The sequence below is a fragment of the Anguilla rostrata genome, chromosome 3, assembly GCF_018555375.3.
Source record: "Anguilla rostrata isolate EN2019 chromosome 3, ASM1855537v3, whole genome shotgun sequence".
Classification (NCBI taxonomy): domain Eukaryota; kingdom Metazoa; phylum Chordata; class Actinopteri; order Anguilliformes; family Anguillidae; genus Anguilla; species Anguilla rostrata.
Window position 1 is genome coordinate 39,004,565 of NC_057935.1, and position 21,759 is coordinate 39,026,323.

The following is a 21,759-nucleotide window of genomic DNA, read 5'->3' on the forward strand; positions in this document are numbered from 1 at the left end:
GCTGTGAGCTGGAGAGCATGGCTGTCTGTCAGAGATTTTGTGCCATTGTGCCAGGAGGCACATCGCTTGCAGCCCCTCATCACACCTGGAAATCGTTGTAGTTGCGTTGCTGTTCTCTCTTTTTTCATAAAATAGCTTTCTTTCTCCCTTCTTCGTTCTCTCAGGCTCAAATTTGATTGTTTGCATAAATATAGCAAAATTCTCTCATTTTAAAACAGCAGCCAAACATACTTTAGTTGTGATATATGATTTGGGAGTTCCTAAACTGCATATATTTACTGTTAACATAAAAGACAAAATTTGTAAAATTATTCTGTAGTTGGAGGTTCCTTTATTAATTTTAAATGAAAATTATGTCCTGCAAGTGTTACAGTGCAAAAAAATTCCTAACAGTCAGCAGTAGATCATTTCATAGCATAATCAGATCAGTTCAGTATTACGAATGTCATTATCAGAACATTTTGCATCGCTAATGGATACAGTATTATCACTCATACAATAAAGTAGAAAATAAATATAACTATAAATGTAAAACTATAACCATAATAAAAAATAAATATATAGTTTTCAAACATTCTAATTTTGAACCATTTAATAAAAAAATGTTTTTGAATGAAAGAAATAAACTGGCAATATCTTTAAAACTTATTTAAGTTTAAATCTGGACATGCACTGGACAGCTGCTTGTCTGTTATAGCAAGTCCATTTTCTATGTAAGTTACAAAGCTTCCCAGCATAAAATGTGGGAGTCTTTAGTTGGCATTATGTACTGACAAGCTAGTGGTTCTTGGAAGTTTATTGTTTGGGAGACAGGGAAAGCAGGATGGGCTGAAATGAGGTTTCTACTATTTTCCATCCCAAGTTTTGGGGAGAAAGTAGATGAGGGTACGGTATTACATGTGTACGTTTTGCCAAATGGCTGCTTATTTTCAAGCGTACCTGATGAGCAAAGACAAAGCATTGTTTGTAGATCAGAATGGTTCAGTTCCTTGGGATCCAGACAAAGAGATGGCTGCCTGTGCCTCATTTATGGTGGTGGTATCTTTCATTTTTAAGACCAGACAAATATAATAATTTCTAAGTTCCTCTCAAAAGACACAGTCAAGCTTTAACTGGGAAAAATGGGCATTTCATGACATAGTTTTTTCCCTTGAAGATGTGCAGCAACATCCACCTGGTGTACTGTACATAGATATACATGTTATTTCACATAAACGTCAGGTTATCTCATAATAACATCAATACACAATGGTAGATTCCAAATTCTAATTTTTAAATGTAATATCAAAACATAGTTTTGATATTCTTTTCTCACTGTGACATTCATTGAAGTTTAACTCATGAGAAATGAACTTATGAGAAATAAAATGAAACAAAACTAAAATGCTGTCAAGAAACATTGTGAATGATAGGAAAACAGTATTCAAGTCCTACTGTTGTCTTCCTGAAAAAGAAATATGCAATGTAAAACAATTTTGCCTTATTTTACTTCTGTTCAGCAGTTCAGCAGTTTACTTCTCTTCATCACAGTGTGTGTGGTTATTTCTGTATCAGAATTTATTTTCTTATCTTCTATTTTTTCCTGTGCCATAACTGTCAGTTTGGCAAATCCAGTCAAGCACTGGTCTTTATTGACGCGGTGCCAGAAGCAGCTTTGTTTCACTTTCCAGTCCATGAACTGAACTGCACAGTCATTGTGTCACAGGAATGCCCCTCTTAAGCAGCTGCAGTAAGTAGCCTGCCAGCCTAAACCTTGTTTCCCGGGGCGACGTTATGGCCAGTTATGCACTGCCCTTCTAGAGTCAGTCAGCACTGGCTCGGTCAGGCTTCAGCACGAAACCACAGGGTGCACCACTACATTGAAATAATTCCTTATCCACAATATTTATTTTCTCCTAAGCATGCAAAATAATTTAATAGCCAAAAATCACCAATGGATCATATCATGTTCTATTGTAGGTAAACATTAATGTTGCCATTTACAGGTTTGTGAAAACTCATGACTAAAATGGATGCTAGCAATTGGTAAAAATTAAATTACTAATTTGGATGAACCAGGTGCTCTAGTGAAATAATGGATAAGGATTTCTCAATAGGCAACTTTTATCTCAACGGGGGACATATCTTGGCATTTTTCCGCTGGCGGAATCAAGTATAGACTATAAAACTGATCTGAAAAAAGGTGGAGCCTTGGCCATTGGACATTTGTTTCCTTAAACTGGCTTTGGCCATCACAAATAAAGGCTTCAGGAATTAGGTCATGCCAGGTAGCTCATCATAGATGGACTCCAATCACACAGGAAGAATATACCCAGTGGGCAATTTATTAGGTACATCCATCTAGTACCAGGTAGGACCCCCTTTTGCCTCCATAACAGCCTTAATTCTTCACAGAATAGTTTCAACAGGGTGGTGGAAACATTCTTCAGGGATTTTGGTCTATGCTGACTCGATAGGATATAGTTCCTGCAGATTTTATAGCCACACATTCGTGCTGAAAACGTCCTGTTCCACCTCATCCCAAAGGTGCTCTATTGGACTGAGATCTGAGGGCAGTGCAGGCCATTAGAGAAATCACTGACATGTTTGCGAACCAGCTTGAGACAATGTGTGCTTTGCGACATGGTGCATTATCCTGCTGGAAGTATCCATTTGAAAAAGGAACTGTGACCATGAAGGGATGCACATGGTCAGCAGCAATGCTTAGGTATGCTGTGGCACTCCTAATGTGTGCCAAGAAAACATTCTCCACACCATTACACCATCACCACCACTCTGCACCGCTGACACAAGACAGTATGTATCCATGGATACATGGCTGTTGAACCAAAATTCTGTCCCTAAGATTTGCATGTCACAGCAGAAATCAATATCCATCAGGTCAGGCAACATTTTTCCAATCATCAATCATCCAGTGTTGGTGATCATGTGCCCACTGTAGCCTCATCCTCCTGCTCTTGGCTCACGGGAGTGGAACCTGGTCTTCGGCTGCTGAGGCACATCCGCTTACAGGTTCAACGGATTGTGTGTTCCGAGATGCCCTTCTGCACACTACTGCTGTAAACAGCTGTTATTTGAACATTTTGAACATTCCTTCTAGTAGCTTGAACGAGTCTGCCCGTTCTCCTCTGACTTATCTCATTCACAAGATGTTTTTGCCCATAGAACTGCTGCTCACTGGATGTTTTTTGTTTATCGCACCATTCTCTATAACCTCTGGAAACGGTAGTGTGTGAAAATCCAGGGAGGGCAGGTGTTTCTGAGATGCTGAAACCACCACTCAGATCACACATCTTGGCCATTCAAATATTTGGTCAAACAACAACTAAACCTCTTCACCATGTCTGCAAGCTTTATATATTGAGTTGCATCTAAATGATTCACTGTTTGGAGGGGCAGGCTGCATGCATTACAGAGCAGGTGTATCTAATAAAGTGGATACTGAGCGTATGTGTGTGTGTGTGTGTGTCTTTGAGTAATGAAGTATTAGACGATATTAATCCATTTATAAAAAAGTATGTTAAGTCTTGTTTTTAAGTGCAATGTGATGGATTGCATATAATTATATAAAACGGCATAACAGATGCACCTTTAAAGTTTACTTCATTATTAAATAAAATATTATTATACTGTTATAAAAATATAAATCATTAAAATATTATTTCATGATAAATTGAACCTATATTTTTTGACAAGAGAGTGCCGCACCTTAAAGATAAACACAGAATTACTATTTTAAGACAGCTTGTTTGCTTGAGCACAAGCTTAGAATATTTTACACAACAGTATGTTCAAACATTATTCTAATGGTAAAGAGCGGACTGAAGTCTTAAGCACCCATTGCTGTGAGAATGCATCTTTCCAGCTGTGCTCAATGTCCATTCATTTGGGTGAAAGAGCCCTTGTTCCCACTCTCATTTGTCTCCACCCTGGGCTCATTACTCAGTTCAACATTCAGCTGTAGATTCCAAAGGCTCCACTGAAACATGAAATATTGTGTGTGATGAAACCCACCTGTGGTCCAAACTACATGTATGGTACAATTGTGCAGTTTTAGGTCTGTGATAGCATGTCAAGTTTTCAAGTGGTGCATAGAGTCTCCTCTTGCCTGACAGTGCTTATTGTGAGTCTCAGGTCTCAGTGCTGCACATGAATCATTGCACATGAATCCAGTCACACATGAATCATTGCACATTAATCTAGGTCACACACGAATCATTGCCCATGAATCCAGTAGCATGTGAATCATTGCACATGAATCCAGTAGCATGTGACTCATTGGCCTGGTTCACTGGAGCTCATGGGGAAGGTCGGACAGCCAGCCTCCTCAGTAAGTTCTCAGCTTGAAAACCTTGGAGAGGGGCTGTGTGGCACTGGAGTAAATGAGGTAGGAGCCCTCTGTGGAGGTGAAGAACTCCCAGTCTATGCACCCAGTGGTCGGCAGCCGGTGAATGGGAACAAACCCCTCATATCCCTGCCACCTGTCAACGGCAGTAAGAGAGTCAGAGTCAAGAACTAGCTACACTCACCCACCAGAACTCACTCCAGCATCATCTGCTCCCTTACCTGTATATGACACTGTTTAACGAGTGCGATGTCCCGTCAAAGGAATTGGCTACCACCAGAAACTTTTCATCTCCCATTGTAAAAAACTCCCAGTCAACCGCGCTGATAGGAAATAAAATGACATGGCAAGAGAGAAGGTTTATTTCAAGGGAGACATTCTGAAATAAGACTTTTGGCTTCCGTGGGGAATGCTCATTCCTAAAAAAAGAATAGTTCTGGGTTCAGGTCAGTTCAGGTCTCATAGCCAACCACTGAATTAGTTCCTCCTAGTGATGTGCTGTCTGATGGTAAATTATGGCCCACAGGCTTGTGGTACAGTACGGGAAGGAAGTAGTGAACTGCAGTGGTAAACTGCAGAACAATGGCTGACTTGAAATTATATTCTACTGAGAATTCACGTTCACAAAGACCGCCCCAGCAGCTCACCTGTAGGTCACAATATCCTGAAACTTGAGGAATGTCTTTGTTGTCGTGCTGAGCTCGTAGATAGTGGAATTGATTGCGTAGAGGCTGGGGACATTTTCATAAAACTTCTGACCGTTAGCCACCGCCAGAAAGATCCTGTTCCCAATCTGGAACATCTCCCAGTCTGTTGCTCCATAGGTCTGTGAAGACAAATAGTCCTTCGCCAGTCGATGAAACATGAAAAGACAAACTAGTCTAGTCACTGCATATAATTTACCTTTCAATCATCACAGGTGGAAATACGGCTGCTCTACATGTTGTATGACACACAAGAATCTGTATTCAACTGGCGTGAACAAACAGGACACAGCAGAGCCACACACACAGCTGAATAGTGCAAGAATACCCTGTTTTTTTTACATGACATATTTGGACAGCACCTTCTGGTCCAGTGGGATAGAGCTGCAAAGACTAGCTGAACAGAATGGTACATATATGTTTCAGTTGGGTATACTGGTGGGGGCATTCTGGATAACACTGTCTTATCTGATTGGTTTTGTGTCCCTCCTGATTCACACATGACCCAGTTATCAAACAAAAACACAAAAATGTTTTCATATTAATACTGTACCAATGATGGAATAATACATGACTGAATATAGAAATGCAGATGGACATCACATAGTGAACTGTTAAAAGTATATTCTGCTGAGGCAAGGACTTTGGTTGTGTGAGTCACAATTGGTGGGCTTCTCAAATTTGTACTACACAGAAAACTAGTTGCAAAAATATTTAGCCAGCAGAGGTCACTAAAGAGTTATTGCCTGGCATCTAATACATAAGCGGGATAAACTTAAAAAAAAATTATTTAATTTTGAGAGGGAATTATTTGAAAACAAGATATTTTAAAATTCTGTAACACAGGGCTGCAGCCCAGTCAGCACAGGCACAATCTGGAATTGATACCAGACCAATGTGCCCAGGATGAGTAACTCAGAAAAAGAGTAATACAATCAAAATGTAGATATTTCAGTTGTATAACACAATGAGTTTATCATTTACCAGGTGAAAACCCCCCAAACTACAGCTGCAAACAGCAATTATGGTGCAAAGCCCTTATAGTCACAATGAAACAGTGTATATAAATTTACATACCCAAAATCATTATACTGAAGTTGGATGCCATTCTTCTGCATCCTACATTTGAGGGTGATGTATAAATTAGTTTTTATGTTTTAATTTCATAGTGCCCTGTCAGGAGAACAGATGATACCTTTGACAGGTATGTTCTCTGAACTTAGATGTACAATGTATATATATATCTATCTATCTCAAATTCTATGATCACAGGATAGTTTGTCAAAGGGGATTTTTATAATGCAGAGCAGAACTCCTTTTGGTTGGCTTATGCCAGCTAATTCAAGATGGCGGTAATCCACAAGGTACCTACATACATTCTTAATGAGGGAATGAGTTATTGTAGCAAAATACCAGGTAATATCAATTTATCAATTTTGTTCTTCATTGAATGCTTAGTTATTTCAGACATGACATGGCTTGAGAGGGTAAATAATCCCTCTAAACAGGAAAAGCATAATTAAGAAAAAATAGCAGCTTGTTAAAATTATGGGATTGTGATTGGAACAAAAACCAGCATACACGGGGGCCCCAAGCCTGAGTTTGGGAGCCACTGGCCCGAGATCAAACAGTGCTGTTCCGATCGTTTAAAGCAAGGGTATCAAACTAAATTCCCAGGGGGCCACGGTGTCTGCAGGTTTTTGTGGTTTCCTGTCAATCCCCTGCTAATTAAGGCCTTGAGAACAAGGTGTGTGGATTCTTCAGCCAATGTCTTAGTGTAAATGAATCACTGGTGCCGAGAACAGCCGAGAAACCAGCAGACACTGCGGCCCTCCAGGACTGGAGTTTAACCTGCGATTTAAAGAATTCAAATGCAGTTTGTTAGCACCACCAAGTGGCAAATCCATGGCAAAATCTCCTCTGTCAATGTATGCCTCTATAACTGTGCCAAGTAAATGTTCACAACGAATCATGTTAATCAGTGTTCATGTAAACTGACCAGGCTATTTTGTAAATCCTGGCAGAATACTACTACTAGCAGTACCTCTACTACTACTACCAAAAATAAGAAGAAAAAGAAAAGGTTGTTGTAGTAGTAGTAATAGTGTACTACTAATAGTAGTCGTAATAGTAGTAGTACTAGAAGTAGTAGTACTAGTAAAAGTAGAAGTAGTGGTAGTAGTAACTATGGCTGTTTAGCACCTTGTCCTGGTTTCTTGCCACCCAATAAAGTCCCAGTCTTAATAACATTAAACCCATGGATGGCCGTTTCCCAAGCAACATTTGACAGGTAATTGTATGTACTCAATTTCTTAAAAACAAAAATAAAAAATCTATATATTATTTAATTCACTAATGGGAGGATTGTCGGATTTCAAATTGGTTTGACAGAGGAGATGAAACAAGGACAACCCCACTGCCACAGGTGACAGATTTTGTCACTGGATACCACTCCACTGAACTTTGAGAATCAGATTACAATCACAGTAACAGCCTGCTTGGATGGAGGAATTATTTTCAAAATTAGAATTTCTTTTTTTTTTATCTCTCTTTAAATCCAGGCAAGTTTTTTATTTTGGATCACTTTTCATGTCGAAGGTATAATGGAATCGGTCTCGCCGGCGGCTGGGTCTGGACACGAACCCTACGCTGCTCGGCCAGGTCGCGTGAGTCAGGTTCGGCTCCTGACTGATCTGATGCACCCCGGTGATGCAGCGCAGCCAGATGGAATTCCCCGCTGACAGAAGGGTTTCCATAGCTGTTGGGGTGCCCCATCGAGTCTGTGTACGCCAGATAAGCGATTACACCTGCTTTTCATTCTTAATTACAGCTGTCGCGAACATGCCAGCAGATATGCGCAGACACGTCCTTTCTATTTTTAACCGTGCCAGTTTCACGCCGATGACTGATCTGCGTTTGGAGAGCCGCCAACCGCTGTCAGCGGTTTCTCACAACAGAGGGTTTAAACATCAGCCTCACGGGGAACGAAGTCTAATGGAAAGCCCTCAATATGAAATTCACAGCTCTCAGGAAGTTCGGGGAACCCGATACCCCTTATTAAATTCTTTTCACGATATAACTCAAATACCCAAAGGTGCGATCCAATTGCTTTAAATTAACTGAATGGTTGCGTGGTTCTTTGCAAGAAAAAAGACCCATGGGAATGAAGTTCCCATAACAAGCCCTTGATTCAGTGCATGTCAGGTCAACTGCCAAACCTATTGAGTGCTTTCCTCTGAAAACAAAAATTGCAACATTTAAATTCCATTTAATTGTTCAGAAATAATGGCTGGATTTCAGAGAACATTCACAAGTTGAATTAAAGTTTCAGAGGTATCGGTGACTAACAATATATTCTATAGCAATAATGTATGTGATCATAGTCATTCCCTTCATCTTAAAGATTTACGTGTTTCACACGTCTGACGGATATTGATGGAGCACCTTTCAACTGAGTAATTATATCTTCAAAGATAATTCAAACAGCTTTCAGAGTGATACACAGACTACTGTCTTACTCCCAAGAAAACCCTCAGTTTCCTGAGTGTTGGAGATGTACGAATCACCACTCTACTGTGAACACTCTGGCCGGGGCCATGACAGGGAGCAAAAGTCCTTACACTTGTAAATGTTTGGGTTAGTTCCCACACAGGAGATCCCAGCTCATCAGTTTCCTAAATGCCAAGTTTTGACATGACACGTGTAGCTCACAGAACTCCTCATTCATTTGCGCAAACTGTGTTTGATCTCCCTAATGCCTCACTGCAGGTTATTGAGTCCTGTACACCAGATGTCATGTCAGGTGGTTTCCTATTGAATTCACTTCTAAATGTGGTGAGCCTCCTGGCTTCCTCGCCCTTCAGTGTTTTTGCGGTAACGGGCGGTTCAGCCTGCAGGGGCTGGTGTATCATTTTTAATTGTTTCGGAAAAATGAGACGCTTCCCACCCAGGAGCTGGGGCGAACCGAATATCCGATATGAATATAGTATAACGCAATGAGAATAATAGCGTAACTGTAAACTATGCAAGCGGCAACAGAAAGGATGATCTGCTAATCCAATGAACAATACATATTGTCAATCAAGTTTGATAATATCTTTTCCCGGTCTTCTGCTTCTACAGCTCTGTACTCATTGGCTCAGTGATGAAGTGTAGATGTGTTGGTTGGCCTGATCAGTCAATGTTCTGGCTCTATGTCATGTGACTCACCGAGATGGCCTGGAAGGGCTGAAACATCCCTCCTAACCAGATGTAGATGACGGAGTTGACGTGTGTTGAGGAGCCATTGAAAGTGTTGGCCACCACCAGGAAGTGGTACGGACCGATGCTGAAGAACTCCCAGTCGTAAGCCCCTGAGGTTTGGATGGTCTGGTTTACTTCAAACACCTTGGTTCCCGGGTTCCACTTGTAGATCACGCTGTTAATGTTATGGTTGTGCTCCCCTGAGGACCCAAAAACATTGGATATTAAAACTATGCACAGAGAAAATACCACTAAAATGTTTACAAATTAATAATATTGATTTTGATTATTTATATCCATTTTCGTAAACCTACACTACATTTCCAAAGGTATGTGGACACCCCTTCTAATTAGTGATTTTGGCTATTTCAGCCACACCCATTGCTAACAGGTGCATAAAATCAAGCATACAGCCATACAATCTCCATTGACAAACATTGGCAGTAGAATGGGTTGTGACTTTCACGCGGCAATGTCATAGGATGTCACCTTTCCAACAAGTTAGTTTGTCAATTTTTCGCCCAGCTACAGCTGCCCCAGCCAACTGTAAGTGCTGTTATTGTGAAGTGGACACGTGTAGGAACAACAACAGCTCAGCCGCGACGCGCTAGGCTACACACGCTCACAGAACAAGACCACCGAGTGCTGAAGTGTTTAGCCCGTAAAAATCATTTGTCCTCAGTTGCAACACTCACTGCAGAGTTCCAACGCAGACTACCTCTGGAAACAACGTCAGCACAAGAACTGTTCGTCAAGAGCGTCATGAAATGGGTTTCCATGGCTGAGCAGCTGAACTCAAGCCTAAGATCACCAAAGGTTGGCTGGAGTGGAATGAGATGTTCAACTAGTACATACGAGTGTGATATTCAGGTGTCCACATACTTTTGGAAATGTTGTGTATCAATAAATGTATACATTAAGATATTAATATTTGTTTGGATTAATCTTTTCTTTGTGAAACACTCTCATGCCAGCTTCCAGTTTCTGATACCCTGTCTCCCTCCCTGGTGTCTGCTTGTGCCTGGACTGATCCAGGGCCTGCTGGCTGAGATCCAGCTGCTACAGGTGTACATGCTGCTACTGCTACTGCCCTGCATCCCCATCCATCCCCTTTGTGTTCTCTGTGGGGCTTTGATCCTCTGTGGAGAGGTGTTTCCTTGCACAGGAATGTGGAATCAAAGCAAAGTGACCTGTCAGTCAGAGCCTAAACTCCTGGAACACACTGTATATTCCTTCTCAAAACAAGCTGCACAGGACATGGGAACCTTGATGATGTAGATTAGATTGACCACACAGTGAATAAATGAGACACTGCACATGCTGAACTGTGCAGTGATTTTGGTTGTTTTTACTGGAATATCTTTTTCATTCATTTTCCTCTATGTCTACCAGACAGTGCTTCATGAAGATGCAGTCATAGGTGCGAGTACCATGGCTGGGTAGCGACTTTCTCATTTAGGCGGTACATGTGTTTTGGTACCTTGTCTGTGATTGGCCACAGCAAGGAAGGCCTCGCCCTGGATGGTGAACGCCTCCCAATCACGCGCGCTGTGCGTCTCCAGGGTCTGGTAGGGGAGGAACTTCTGTTTCCTCGGGCTCCACTTGTAGATCACAGACAGCTCCTGAGCCTCCTCATCCTTCCCTCTCGAATTGGCAACAGCCAAGAACATCTAATCCAACAATATAAAGAAAGCCTAGTTATTGCAATTACACTAATCTTATTTAACTCCAGTTTTTACATTTTTCTTCCAATCTGGAATGCCCAGTTGTGTTTGCAGGCCCATTTCATTACTGCACGTCCGTGGTTGAGCCTGGAGAGAGTGCAGACGAGTGCCATCAGCCACTCCTTCTGTTCACCTGCAGTCTATCAGCTGAACTCCGCAGTCCCTGTGTTGCACGCGGTCACTTCACTCACAGCTGGCTCAGACAGGCTGCGGCCAATGGCCCGATCAACCAGAGGAGCCAGTTTTGCACAGCCAGATGAGGACCAATTACAGTTGCCTTCTTAAATAACTAAAATCAAACTCAAAGAATGATTACAGTCTTCCCATGAATTAATACCCACTGAACGTATATACAGTAGAAACTGATATATCATGACCTGAAATTCAGATTTGAATTTAGAATTGAATTTCCAAAGATTTTCTAACTTCACAAAATTAAAACTGACTATACCGCTCTAGCCCAAAATTTGACCCTAGCCCTGTTGCGTATACTAGTGTATCAGTTTCTTCCATTTCTTTGGGTATGTATGTATACATACATAATTTATTTGTCTCACCTTGTTGCCCACGGTGAAGTATTTCCAGGCTTGTGCTTGGAAGGTACTGATGTTCTGGTAGGGTTCAAACTTCCCATCAGTCCACTTGTATATCCCAGAGCCAGGCTTGGACTCCCAGTCAGCCACTGCAGCAAAGAGCCCCACTGATGGGATTTGGAAAACCTCAATGTCGAATGTCTTAGAGTTGGTGTAGAGGTCTTGGTAGTCCTCCACATAGTCCAGCCTCTCTCTCCCTGCGGATAACAATCATGTTAGAGACACAAGGACCTTGCGAGCTTGACCAAGGCGAGAGTGAGTTACATTCCTGCCCCACCGCCAGTTCCATCAAAAAGTAATTTGACCATCAAAAAGTAATCACGATTTGACCAAATCTTGCATATTACAAGCTATATTTCCACTATAGTGTTATCATTTGCGATAAAGAAGGCAATAGTTAAATGTGTGGCAGTCTAGCACATTATTGTCCTTTTCTGTCCTCTCTTGTTGACATTTACAGAGGATTATTTACAGAGGATAATTATATTCTGACATCCTGCCAGCTGATGGCTCATAAACATAAAATAGCAGAGAACACTAAGTGACCCATCAAAATGCAGAACGACTTGCCAGCAAGGTGCTTCATAACATTCAAATCTCCTGGTGCTAACTCGGTTTTAAAGGTTTGTTCTTTGCAACAGTGCAGAGTAATGGTTAGGGAACTGGGCTTATAACTCTGAGTTTATATGTTTGATGAGTAGACAAGGCACTGTCGTTGAGAAAAGTACAGACCTAAACTGCTTCTGTAAATACCCAACTGTATAAATTGTTTGCATGCAAAGAATTTAAGCAGTGTAAGTTGTTCTGGATAATAGTGCCTGCTAAAATGTAGTTTTGAAAGAATGCTTCCCAGCCTCTACAGTATTGGAGTGGTACTAACATCAGTGTCTTCATGTAAATGTTCTCTTTTTCTTTTCTCCTACAGCCATCGCAAATATCGCATTGTGGGGGACACGCTGCCAACATGTGGCCGTCTTTACTGGCGCTAGTGAAACGGAGGAAAGGAGCGCCCAACAATAGGAGCTGCTCTCACCTTCCAGCAGGGGAACCCAAGCCACACTGTCGCAGATGAAGAGGCCCCTCTTCAGTGTATCGAACCACAGCTGGCCCCGTTCACTGTTGGTGCAGGAGGGCAGCGTTCCCAGAGTCACCCGTACACTGGCCTCTGTGTGAAGGAAAGGGAGGAAGCAGGGATGAGCCTGGGATCATTCCAACTGTAAGACCAGAACTCAGTGGATCCAAGTGCTGCTTCTGTTTCTAGTTAGACACATTTTTTATTTTGTATATATTTAAAAAAACACTACTTTCATAAGAAAATTTTCTAAAGTAATTGCGCAGTGTTTCCTTGTTACATTTAACTGTAAATATCACTCGAATGCCATTCAAGTTAAGTCATTGAGCTCTGATTCATATGATTATTTGCATATGGTTAGCAGTAGCAATATGATGACTGGATATTTGGGTATGATTTCATATTCATTAATTCAGTAATTTGTTTATTTGGTCATTACTATGTTTAACTTCCTCAATGTAAGTAATCACTGCAGTGATTCACTCTCTCCAGACACGCAGGTTATTCGTTTTCTGCTCTGCGTTCAGCCACCTGAGACCAGTTCATCATTACTGTCTGGTTGTGACTGTGAGCAACTGAAGCTGGAAAACCTCCAAATGAAACTCAACTGTACCCTGAAGAAAACAAAAGGTAAAGGCACAGTCCCTGCCAAACCACAATCAAGTTTTCACAATGAAGAGTCTTCAATGTAAACCGACAGGTAAAGGCTCAAAGTCAGATACTCTAGAGAATTGGATGCAAAGTTGTGTTTTTTCCCGAGTGTTTTGCTTGGCCTTGTTTCACAGCACAGGTGTAAACTAATTAATGTTAAACTATCCACATTTCAACATAAGGAGCTGTCAGTGTAATCAGTGTATCTCTTAATAAATGTAAGCGATGTTAGGCTTCCTTCCCCAGCCAAGTGTTCCCGCTGTAGTGACATGTTTCATTTTTAAGCGTGACAGACAGCCATCAAATGAGAGACAGCCAAAGTGTATTTTTCCATGTAGCTGTAACTTTGCAGTTGATAGGTTCAAGCAGTCGTGCCAGTCAAGCCAAGCTCAGCTTCGGTCCCTATGTACCATAATGTCACTCTCTAGGCCGTTTTGAGTTTGGCAAAATGTTATGATGTAATTCAGTGTTCTTTCCCAGTATTAGTCTGCAGAGAAATCACTAGATAAGGGAAATGTTTCTATATGAATTTTTGGGTACACTGTGATTCATTTTTCTAGGTCACTTTTATGCACTTTGTAAATGTTCTTGGATTGACTAAGCATTTTAGCAGCCTCCATTTCCATCCCTCTTGTTACTGTGCTCTCGTACCTATGGGTCAATGACAGGTAAAGTTTTCCAAGGGCCAAAAATGTAAAAAGGTTTTTAAAAAGTAGTGTGGTGCCTGTCTTGAGAATTATCTATGCATTCATATTTGTATATTTCTGATTATACTCATAAATGTATACCCCCACCCCCAAAATGCCAATTTATTTAAACATAAATATTTCTGAAATATTTTCTGTGCATTTTCCACAAAAATGGGTTAAACATCAATATTTAGACTGGATAGAAGTTGGTGTCTTTCACAAGAAATTGTTTCTGTGACACATGGTCAGTCTGATTCCACACCATTGGCCTCCAGTTTTCAGTCAGATGAAAACCTTACGTAACAATATGTATTTGTTAAAAACTGAACATTCCATCTTTAAAAGTAGATTGTAGAAACTGCAGTTAAAGCTGCTGATGTATCTATTAAGAATCATTACTTAAAAGTCTGAGATCCGCCTCCCACCCACCGGCCATTCCACTGCCCAGGTTACCATAGGATCCTCACAGGCCTCATTTTCGGATGGCTGGACAGGCAGGTGCAACAGGACGGAGGGGACGGAGAGAATGGCAAGGCTGGGGTTGGAAGATGGGCATATTCGTGAGGTAGCATCAGATCCGGGCAACAGAACCAGCTGTCGCATCAGCCCCTGCAACAGACAGTGATCAGACACAGAAGACACACTGGTTCAACTTCAAAATTAATGCTCTATGGTGGGGTTCTTACTGAAAACAATCCTTTCCATCGTCTTCGGCTCCCAATGTAGAACCTGGATCCCTGAGTGCTGAGAGTGAGGGGGAAAGGCTTCTCCTGCAGCCTGCAAAATATACACCCTGATCATACACATCATCTCTAAAATATACACCCTGATCATACACATCATCTCTAAAATACACACCCTGATCATACACATCATCTCTAGAATACACACCCTGACCATACATGTAATAAATAAAATAAACACCCTGTTCATTCACACCATCTCCAAAATATACATTTTGATATCAACATCATCTCTAAAATATACACCCTGATCATACATGTAATAAATAAAATAAACACCCTGTTCATTCACACCATCTCCAAAATATACATTATGATATCAACATCATCGCTACAATACATTCAGTGATAATCCACATAATCGCCAAAATTAACACCCTGATGATTTACAGGACATCATCTCTGAAAAATGCTTAGATCATCCATATGATATCATCTACCTCATCGCCAAACTAAACGCTGTATTCACATGATCAATAAAATACAATTCCTGATCATCCATGTCATGTTGATAGCATACTCTGATCATCCAAATCATATTAAAGAACTCGTCAGTCTAATTCAATTGATCTCCACAGGAGCAATGATACAATGGCTTTTAATCTTCCAGCAAAAACTGCAATAATGCAAAGTGAACACAGGCTGATCTGAGATCAGTGTCTGGACCTCTCTGTCCCTTCACCCCAGCGACTCACAGCTCCAGTGGTATTCCACAGTCCTTAGTGAGCGTGACATAACGCCCAGAGATGGACAGCACCAGGGTGTGCCACTGGTTGTCCACCAGCTGCACGGCCCTGAAGGTGAGCCGCTCTCGACCTGCTGGGCTCAGGAACAGAAAGTGGAGCCTGTCTTGGGAGTAGCGCAGGCCGAGCAGCATCCTGTCTGACTGCTCCTCCACCAGTGTGAAGATGTACTCATTCTTCTGTAGATGCACAAAACACAGCTGAGGCACGTTTGGTTCTCCCACCTCAAACAGGTATCATTAGGATGAGTCTCAGATGGAATATAACAACTAAATAAACATAAATACATTTAGTCAGAAAAACACATACACTTAATGCAATTGAGTCATTGCTAACAATTGCACTGACATGTTTAATACATCCATCCATCCATTATCTATACCCGTTTATCCTGAGCAGGGTCGCGGGGAGTGCTGGAGCCTGTCCAAGCGTGCATTGGGTGAGAGGCAGGAATATTCCCTGAACAGGCCGCCAATCGATCTCAGGGCACACACACCATTCACTCACACACTCATACCTATGGGAAATTTAGAGTCTCCAATAAGCCTACCTGCATGTCTTTGGTCTACGGTAGGAAACTGGAGTACGTGGAGGAAACCCGCACGGACACGGGGAGAACATGCAAACTCCACACAGAAAGGCCCCAAGCCAAGATTCGAACCCAAAACTTTCTTGCTGTGAGGCGACAGTGCTACCCACTCCACCGTGCCGCCCATGTTTAATACATGATATCTACACATTTTAAAATTCATGGTATCTGTGACCTCTTTGACCAACGTACTGATATCCTCACATTGCATGGGTAGTGTAATATTGGTGTAGTATCTCTGCGGGTGTGTAAGATGTTTCTCTCCACACTTTGCCTTACCTTGGGTGCTATATGGGAGACCTTGAGCGTGACCACGACGGAGAACTCGGTGGGAAAGAAGGGACAGTTTATGAAGAGCTGAGAGGAGGGGAAGCTGAGCGCCTCGTGGGGCCCAGTCAGCTGCAGGCCCTTAGCCCCCCTGTCCTGGACTGCACGCACTCCACTAAGGGCCTTCCCGCCCCCAGGAAGCACCCGGGACAGGAAGTCCAGCGGCAGCAGATCTGCAAGAAGAGGGCCAATAGCTATCATCAGCATTGTTTCTGTACTCAGCGAGACACTTTGTTCTGGGAGAGACGTTCAGGGTAAAATCAGTCAATGCATGATGGGTGAAATAAGATTACAGTCTCATTCGCCTGAAAACATACCGAGGAAAAACATAAAATCTTTGTACAGGGCCACTTCAGATATTGTCTCTGTTCTGATAGTGTAAAGGACTGACTATGCAAAGTAACCAGAACAAAGAGGAAGTGTGGAGGGAATCTTTGGAGATAATCTTCTCACACAGACCCTTTTATCCCTAATGGAGATACAGACACAAGGATCCGGTTATCAGTCTGCTTATGGTCTGCTGTTTCCTCTATGGAAAACTTATCTCTGATAATTATGTAAAAGCAGACCATTTGTCCTTAGAAGTTTAATAATTCAGTGTATTTGAAATGTCCCTTGAGATGGAGACAGTGACCAGTAGAAAGCATAGTTACTGCATATGTAAAAATAATCAGCTTGTGAGGTTGTAGGTTTTGCAATATTCAAATTAACTGGCTTTTTAAAACATACATGGAAAAGCATTGAAAGCATTGCTTTTTAAATCAGTTTGAATTGTATTAAGTTTCAATTCATAGTTGAAATGTTTTAGTTACAACTGTTATCTGAGAGGCATAACTGGTAATTCCATATTGGGAGCAAAAAGGTTTTAAAGTTTATGAAAGGTTTTGAGAGGCCATTTAAGTGTGTTTGTTTTGTCAATAAATGAAAGGCATCTTGTTTTTATGTGTTTTTTTTAACTTCAATAAATCAGCTATACATGGGGAAGATATTTATTTGGTCAAGCTGCAAAAGCAGAAAAGGGAAAAATATATATGTAGAACTATTTGTTAATAATAAGATTTTAAATGTATTTATTTCAAATGCGATTTCAAATGCTGCTGTCATATATTGCTAAACATTGGTTAAACAATATAAACTATCAATGAGAGATAAAATTTTAGAGGTTCCAGATGTTCAGTTTTTGAAATTTTCCTGTAGTTGAAGTTTTTTCCAAAATGCATCATGTTATTTTTATGATCAAAAATAGGACCACTGCATTAATGTCAACTTGGGTTGTTACATAAATAGGAAGAAAAGGTGTTCACTTATCACCCATTTCATACATCTTATAAGAGAGAATTATTTCTTGCATTTTCAGTATCTCCTGCTGGAATTATTTTCAAATACTATCCACAAAACTCTGAAATAATACGCCATAATATATTCCTATTGTATAATACTCAATAACCTTGTGATACATGCACATGTGTCACAGGGTTATTGGTAAGACAGCTGATGACATGTCTGGGTGCTGTTGACCGCTCCTTAGTTTCATTCACCTTTGTCACAGAATGCCTCTCGTGCTTACAGGCTGTTGCTTGTGTTTGTTTTTAATTCTGCGCGTAAACTGGTTGTTTTCCCAACTTCAAAGGTTTTTAGCCTCCGTGCGGCAACAAAAGGCACGACGTTAAGGGCGAAATGAATGCAGTAAATCATGCTAAACAGAGCTTAGCGTCTATCTGGCACCCGGCCCAGTGTGCGATAGCAGGGTTCAGTTATGCCCACAGGGGTAGGGACACCGCTCGTGATGTGCTAAGAGGGTGTCCTGGACCGGTGTACCTCATGCAGGCTCGCAGCACGGTGTCTTACACAACAGAAATACGGAGATTTCAACAGAAAACTGCTTTGCGACTAGCCAGGCTCCATGGTATTCAGTTGAATCCAACCACTGTAAAGTATTGTTACACAGGTATTAGTGTACAGCATGTATTATGGATATACGCAGGCATTTAATTCACTTGCTTATCCGTTTTTATGTTGAAAGCCTCAAGCAGCTTATTAAAACTTCAAAATTGTGCTTATTTGTTTTTTGTTTTGTTTTGTTTTGTTTTTTTGTCTAGTTTTCATCAGAACATGTTTACAATATCAAAAGTAGGCCACCTTTAGGTCCTGAAAAGCAGGGCCTTAAAGTAAGGCTATGTGCGTGTAGCCTACTCCATATACAGAGTCCTTTAATCTAGATCTAAAAAACAGGTCTGTGTCCATTTTCATTCCCAAATACAGTTTTTTGGAAGTGGAGGGTGTGAAGTTCTCTTTGAGAGACATCTAAGAATCAGGAAGATGTAATGATGAGTCTCATTTCCGCTCACACACACAGATTTGATGTAAGGAAGGAAAGATTAACTTTTGCTGCTGTTCTGTAATTTGTCGCTGTCTTTTGTAGGCGAGGATGTCGTTTCGCGGTTTTAAAGCATAATCTCTTTAAAGAGATTGCTTAAAGATGTCTTTTTGGGTTTGTGTGAAAATGTAATGTGCGTCTGATATTTCCACTACCGGTGTAGCTACCCTATCCATAAAAGATTCTTATCTGTTGTATCAGGGGTAGGGTTGATCTGCTCATCTTGTGCTGTTATGTAATATAGCATCTGTCACAGTGTCAAGAAATGCATTCAAACATTTGTTTTATTGTGCGCAATGAATTACTGTTGTTTCTATTTCTGTTTAATTCTCACATTTCCCATTCAATTTCCAAATATCTTTCCAAATATTGGTGAAAAAAAAATATTGGTATACAAAATATCATATACAAATACCATATAAATAAAATATTTAAAACAAATCATTCATAAATCATGTGAAGAAGGCAGATATTAGCAATTTATGAGGCTATATAAATGCACATTCAAAACAAATAGTTCATATATTGTAAGTATAATTCAATGGTAAGGGTAATCCCAGTATTTGAACAGGATAAATGACTCTAAAGCATGGTCACCATGGGTACCATGAGAGTGTGATCAGTTACAAGTCTTCAGCTTTCGCATCTAATATCCCCCTAAGACTCGACAATGAATTATTGAGTCTCTGGTCTTTATCTCAAGAAACATATATTCTATAATGATACCTACACTACAAGGGTCATTCAATAAAAATACTTCTTAAAATGTTTTGACTGCAACATTGTGTCAAAAAGATTAAATATTAAAACATTTATCCTGACGAATTTCAGTAGGATATATTACAGCAAGTTTTTTTTTTTTTATGCATGTATGTACTCACACATATTTAAAACATTTATAAACATATTTCTTAAATATCTAACCAAGGGTGATCCCTGCCAGTCATGGGTAATTTGAGGATCACGGTGATAGCAAATGAACCATTCACAAACAAATACAAGGAGTAGAGCAATCTCAGAAAGACAGCTACGCGTTTACCTGCAATCTAATCTGATCTGTCTGCCGTCATTATCAGAGGAAGCAATGAGGAAGTGTGTCTCCCAAGGCTGATTATGAGGGACTGCTGGCTCAGACCCAGACATCACTAAAGAGGGGCAATTAGCCATCGTTCATTTATTTAAGACTCAGTCTGGGTAGTTCAGGCAGGTGATGACCAGAGTACAGGTGGGGAGGAACAGCCAGACAGACACCACAGGGGATCTTACTGTTACTTCATTAACCTTTACAAAAACTGTGTATACATTATCTCACCTCCATAAAAGCATTTCTCTGATACAAGGGCTGTTCAAAGTTAATTAAAGCAATTTTGCTGTAAATCATGACCGGGCTTTCAAAAGCAAAGATTCTAATCTCTTTACTTTCTGTCTATAACGCACAACCTTTCATTACATCTCACAATAATTTGCAGAGGGGTGTAATCATTACAAACATGGCTTGCACGGTAAGACGTTTCTTCGAGAGTTCTAAAAAAGTGCAGGTTGTAGCATGTTCCTAAAATACTCATTTTAGCTCTGTTCTACCGTCAATTAGCACTGGCACGAGGGCCCAACCAATTAAGTCTATTCAGTTTTCAGATTTGTTGCTGTTTTCTTCAAAAGCAATACTCGTGTAATGATAAACCCCAACGAATTTCAAAGGCTTAAGATAAACAACACAGGTGAATAAATGTATTTTGTATTTTATTGGTGCTTTTCCAAGGTCACCCATGCAATGTTGTCAAACAAGTTGTAAAGAATAGAACACACAATTAGTTTGGGGTTGGTCTACGAATAGATACATGCTCGAAATACGCAAATATTTGTCTATGGCTTCTCCTCCTGATGGGGTTTGATATAGGCTGATTCTCCAAAACTCAAATCCAGTCTTTAATCTTGTCAACAACACTGCGCATTTATGTGAAAAAATTGTGTATTTGTGAGCATGTGCAGAGTGTGCAAGTATGGTATTGCAGGAGTATGGTGTATTTGTCAGTGTGTGCAGGGTATGGTGTATTTGTAAGTGTGTACAGTGCATTGTGCATTTCTGAGCGTGTGTAGTGTATTATGTATTCCAGAGCTTGTGCAGAGTATGGTGCATTTCTGAGCTTGTGCAGAGTATGATGTATTATTGAGTGTGTGCAGGGTATGATGTATTTCTGAGCAGGTACAGAGTATGGTGTATTTGTGAGCATGCGAGAGAAGCAGAGAAGGGGTGAACAGCCTACCTGTGCATGGCTTCCATGGCCGGGCCTGACCCCCGCAGACCCCAGTGACAAGGCCCAGGCAGAGCAGCAGCAGCGTCCACATCGGCTCCATTCAGAGGAACCCTGCGTGATCCCAGCCAACGGCGAACCCCGCGCTGTCCCTCATTTCTCTAGAGCGCCCACGTGTCACATGACCGGCCGACGGTCCCGGAGGACAGGGAGACATCCGCGAAAAAGGCAAGTGACATCCCCACCAAACGGGCACTCTCCTGGACCAAAAGGGGGCCACAGTGTTGTGACCAAACAGTGCTCTCAATCTCCAGTTCAGTTTCTCTTTCTCCTCAGGTATTTTGATTACCGGTCTTGTCAATACACTGCCGTATTAATAATTAACTAACAACCAATTAACTGACCAGTTAATGATTGGGTTTCAGCACCAGAAGGGCTTTTTCCCATGGGTCCTTGTTTTTTTAGATGTGCTTCCCTCCTGACACGGCAAAATGACCCAGCAGATCCGGTGTGTGGGGGATCTCCTCTGAACTCCTTCCAGCCTGAAAGTGAGAGAGTGGCCCTTGCACCCAGGACTTATCAGGAGGAACAGGCACAGTGTCCCAACTGACATTTAAATGAGAATAAGCATGCAGCGGAGAGGAGGGACAGTAGGAGGGGACAAGAGGGATAGAGGTGGGGTCAGAGAGAGAGAAAGAGAGAGGGAGG

At 41.2% G+C, this 21,759-nt stretch overlaps 1 protein-coding gene across 1 annotated transcript; it reads right to left on the reverse strand.

Moving 5' to 3' along the window:
• Positions 1 to 2,026: 2,026 nt before the first annotated feature.
• On the reverse strand, positions 2,027 to 21,635 carry LOC135250791 (thrombospondin-type laminin G domain and EAR repeat-containing protein-like). Its single transcript, XM_064327504.1, has 12 exons — positions 21,064 to 21,635; positions 16,375 to 16,595; positions 15,459 to 15,685; positions 14,707 to 14,797; positions 14,477 to 14,629; positions 12,642 to 12,777; positions 11,573 to 11,805; positions 10,772 to 10,961; positions 9,259 to 9,491; positions 4,993 to 5,171; positions 4,567 to 4,668; positions 2,027 to 4,481 (listed from the first exon to the last, which is right to left on the reverse strand). The coding sequence occupies exons 1-12, from the start codon at positions 21,152 to 21,154 to the stop codon at positions 4,328 to 4,330; spliced, it is 2,010 nt and encodes a 669-aa protein (XP_064183574.1). The 5' UTR covers positions 21,155 to 21,635; the 3' UTR covers positions 2,027 to 4,327.
• Between the last annotated feature and the right edge of the window lie 124 nt (positions 21,636 to 21,759).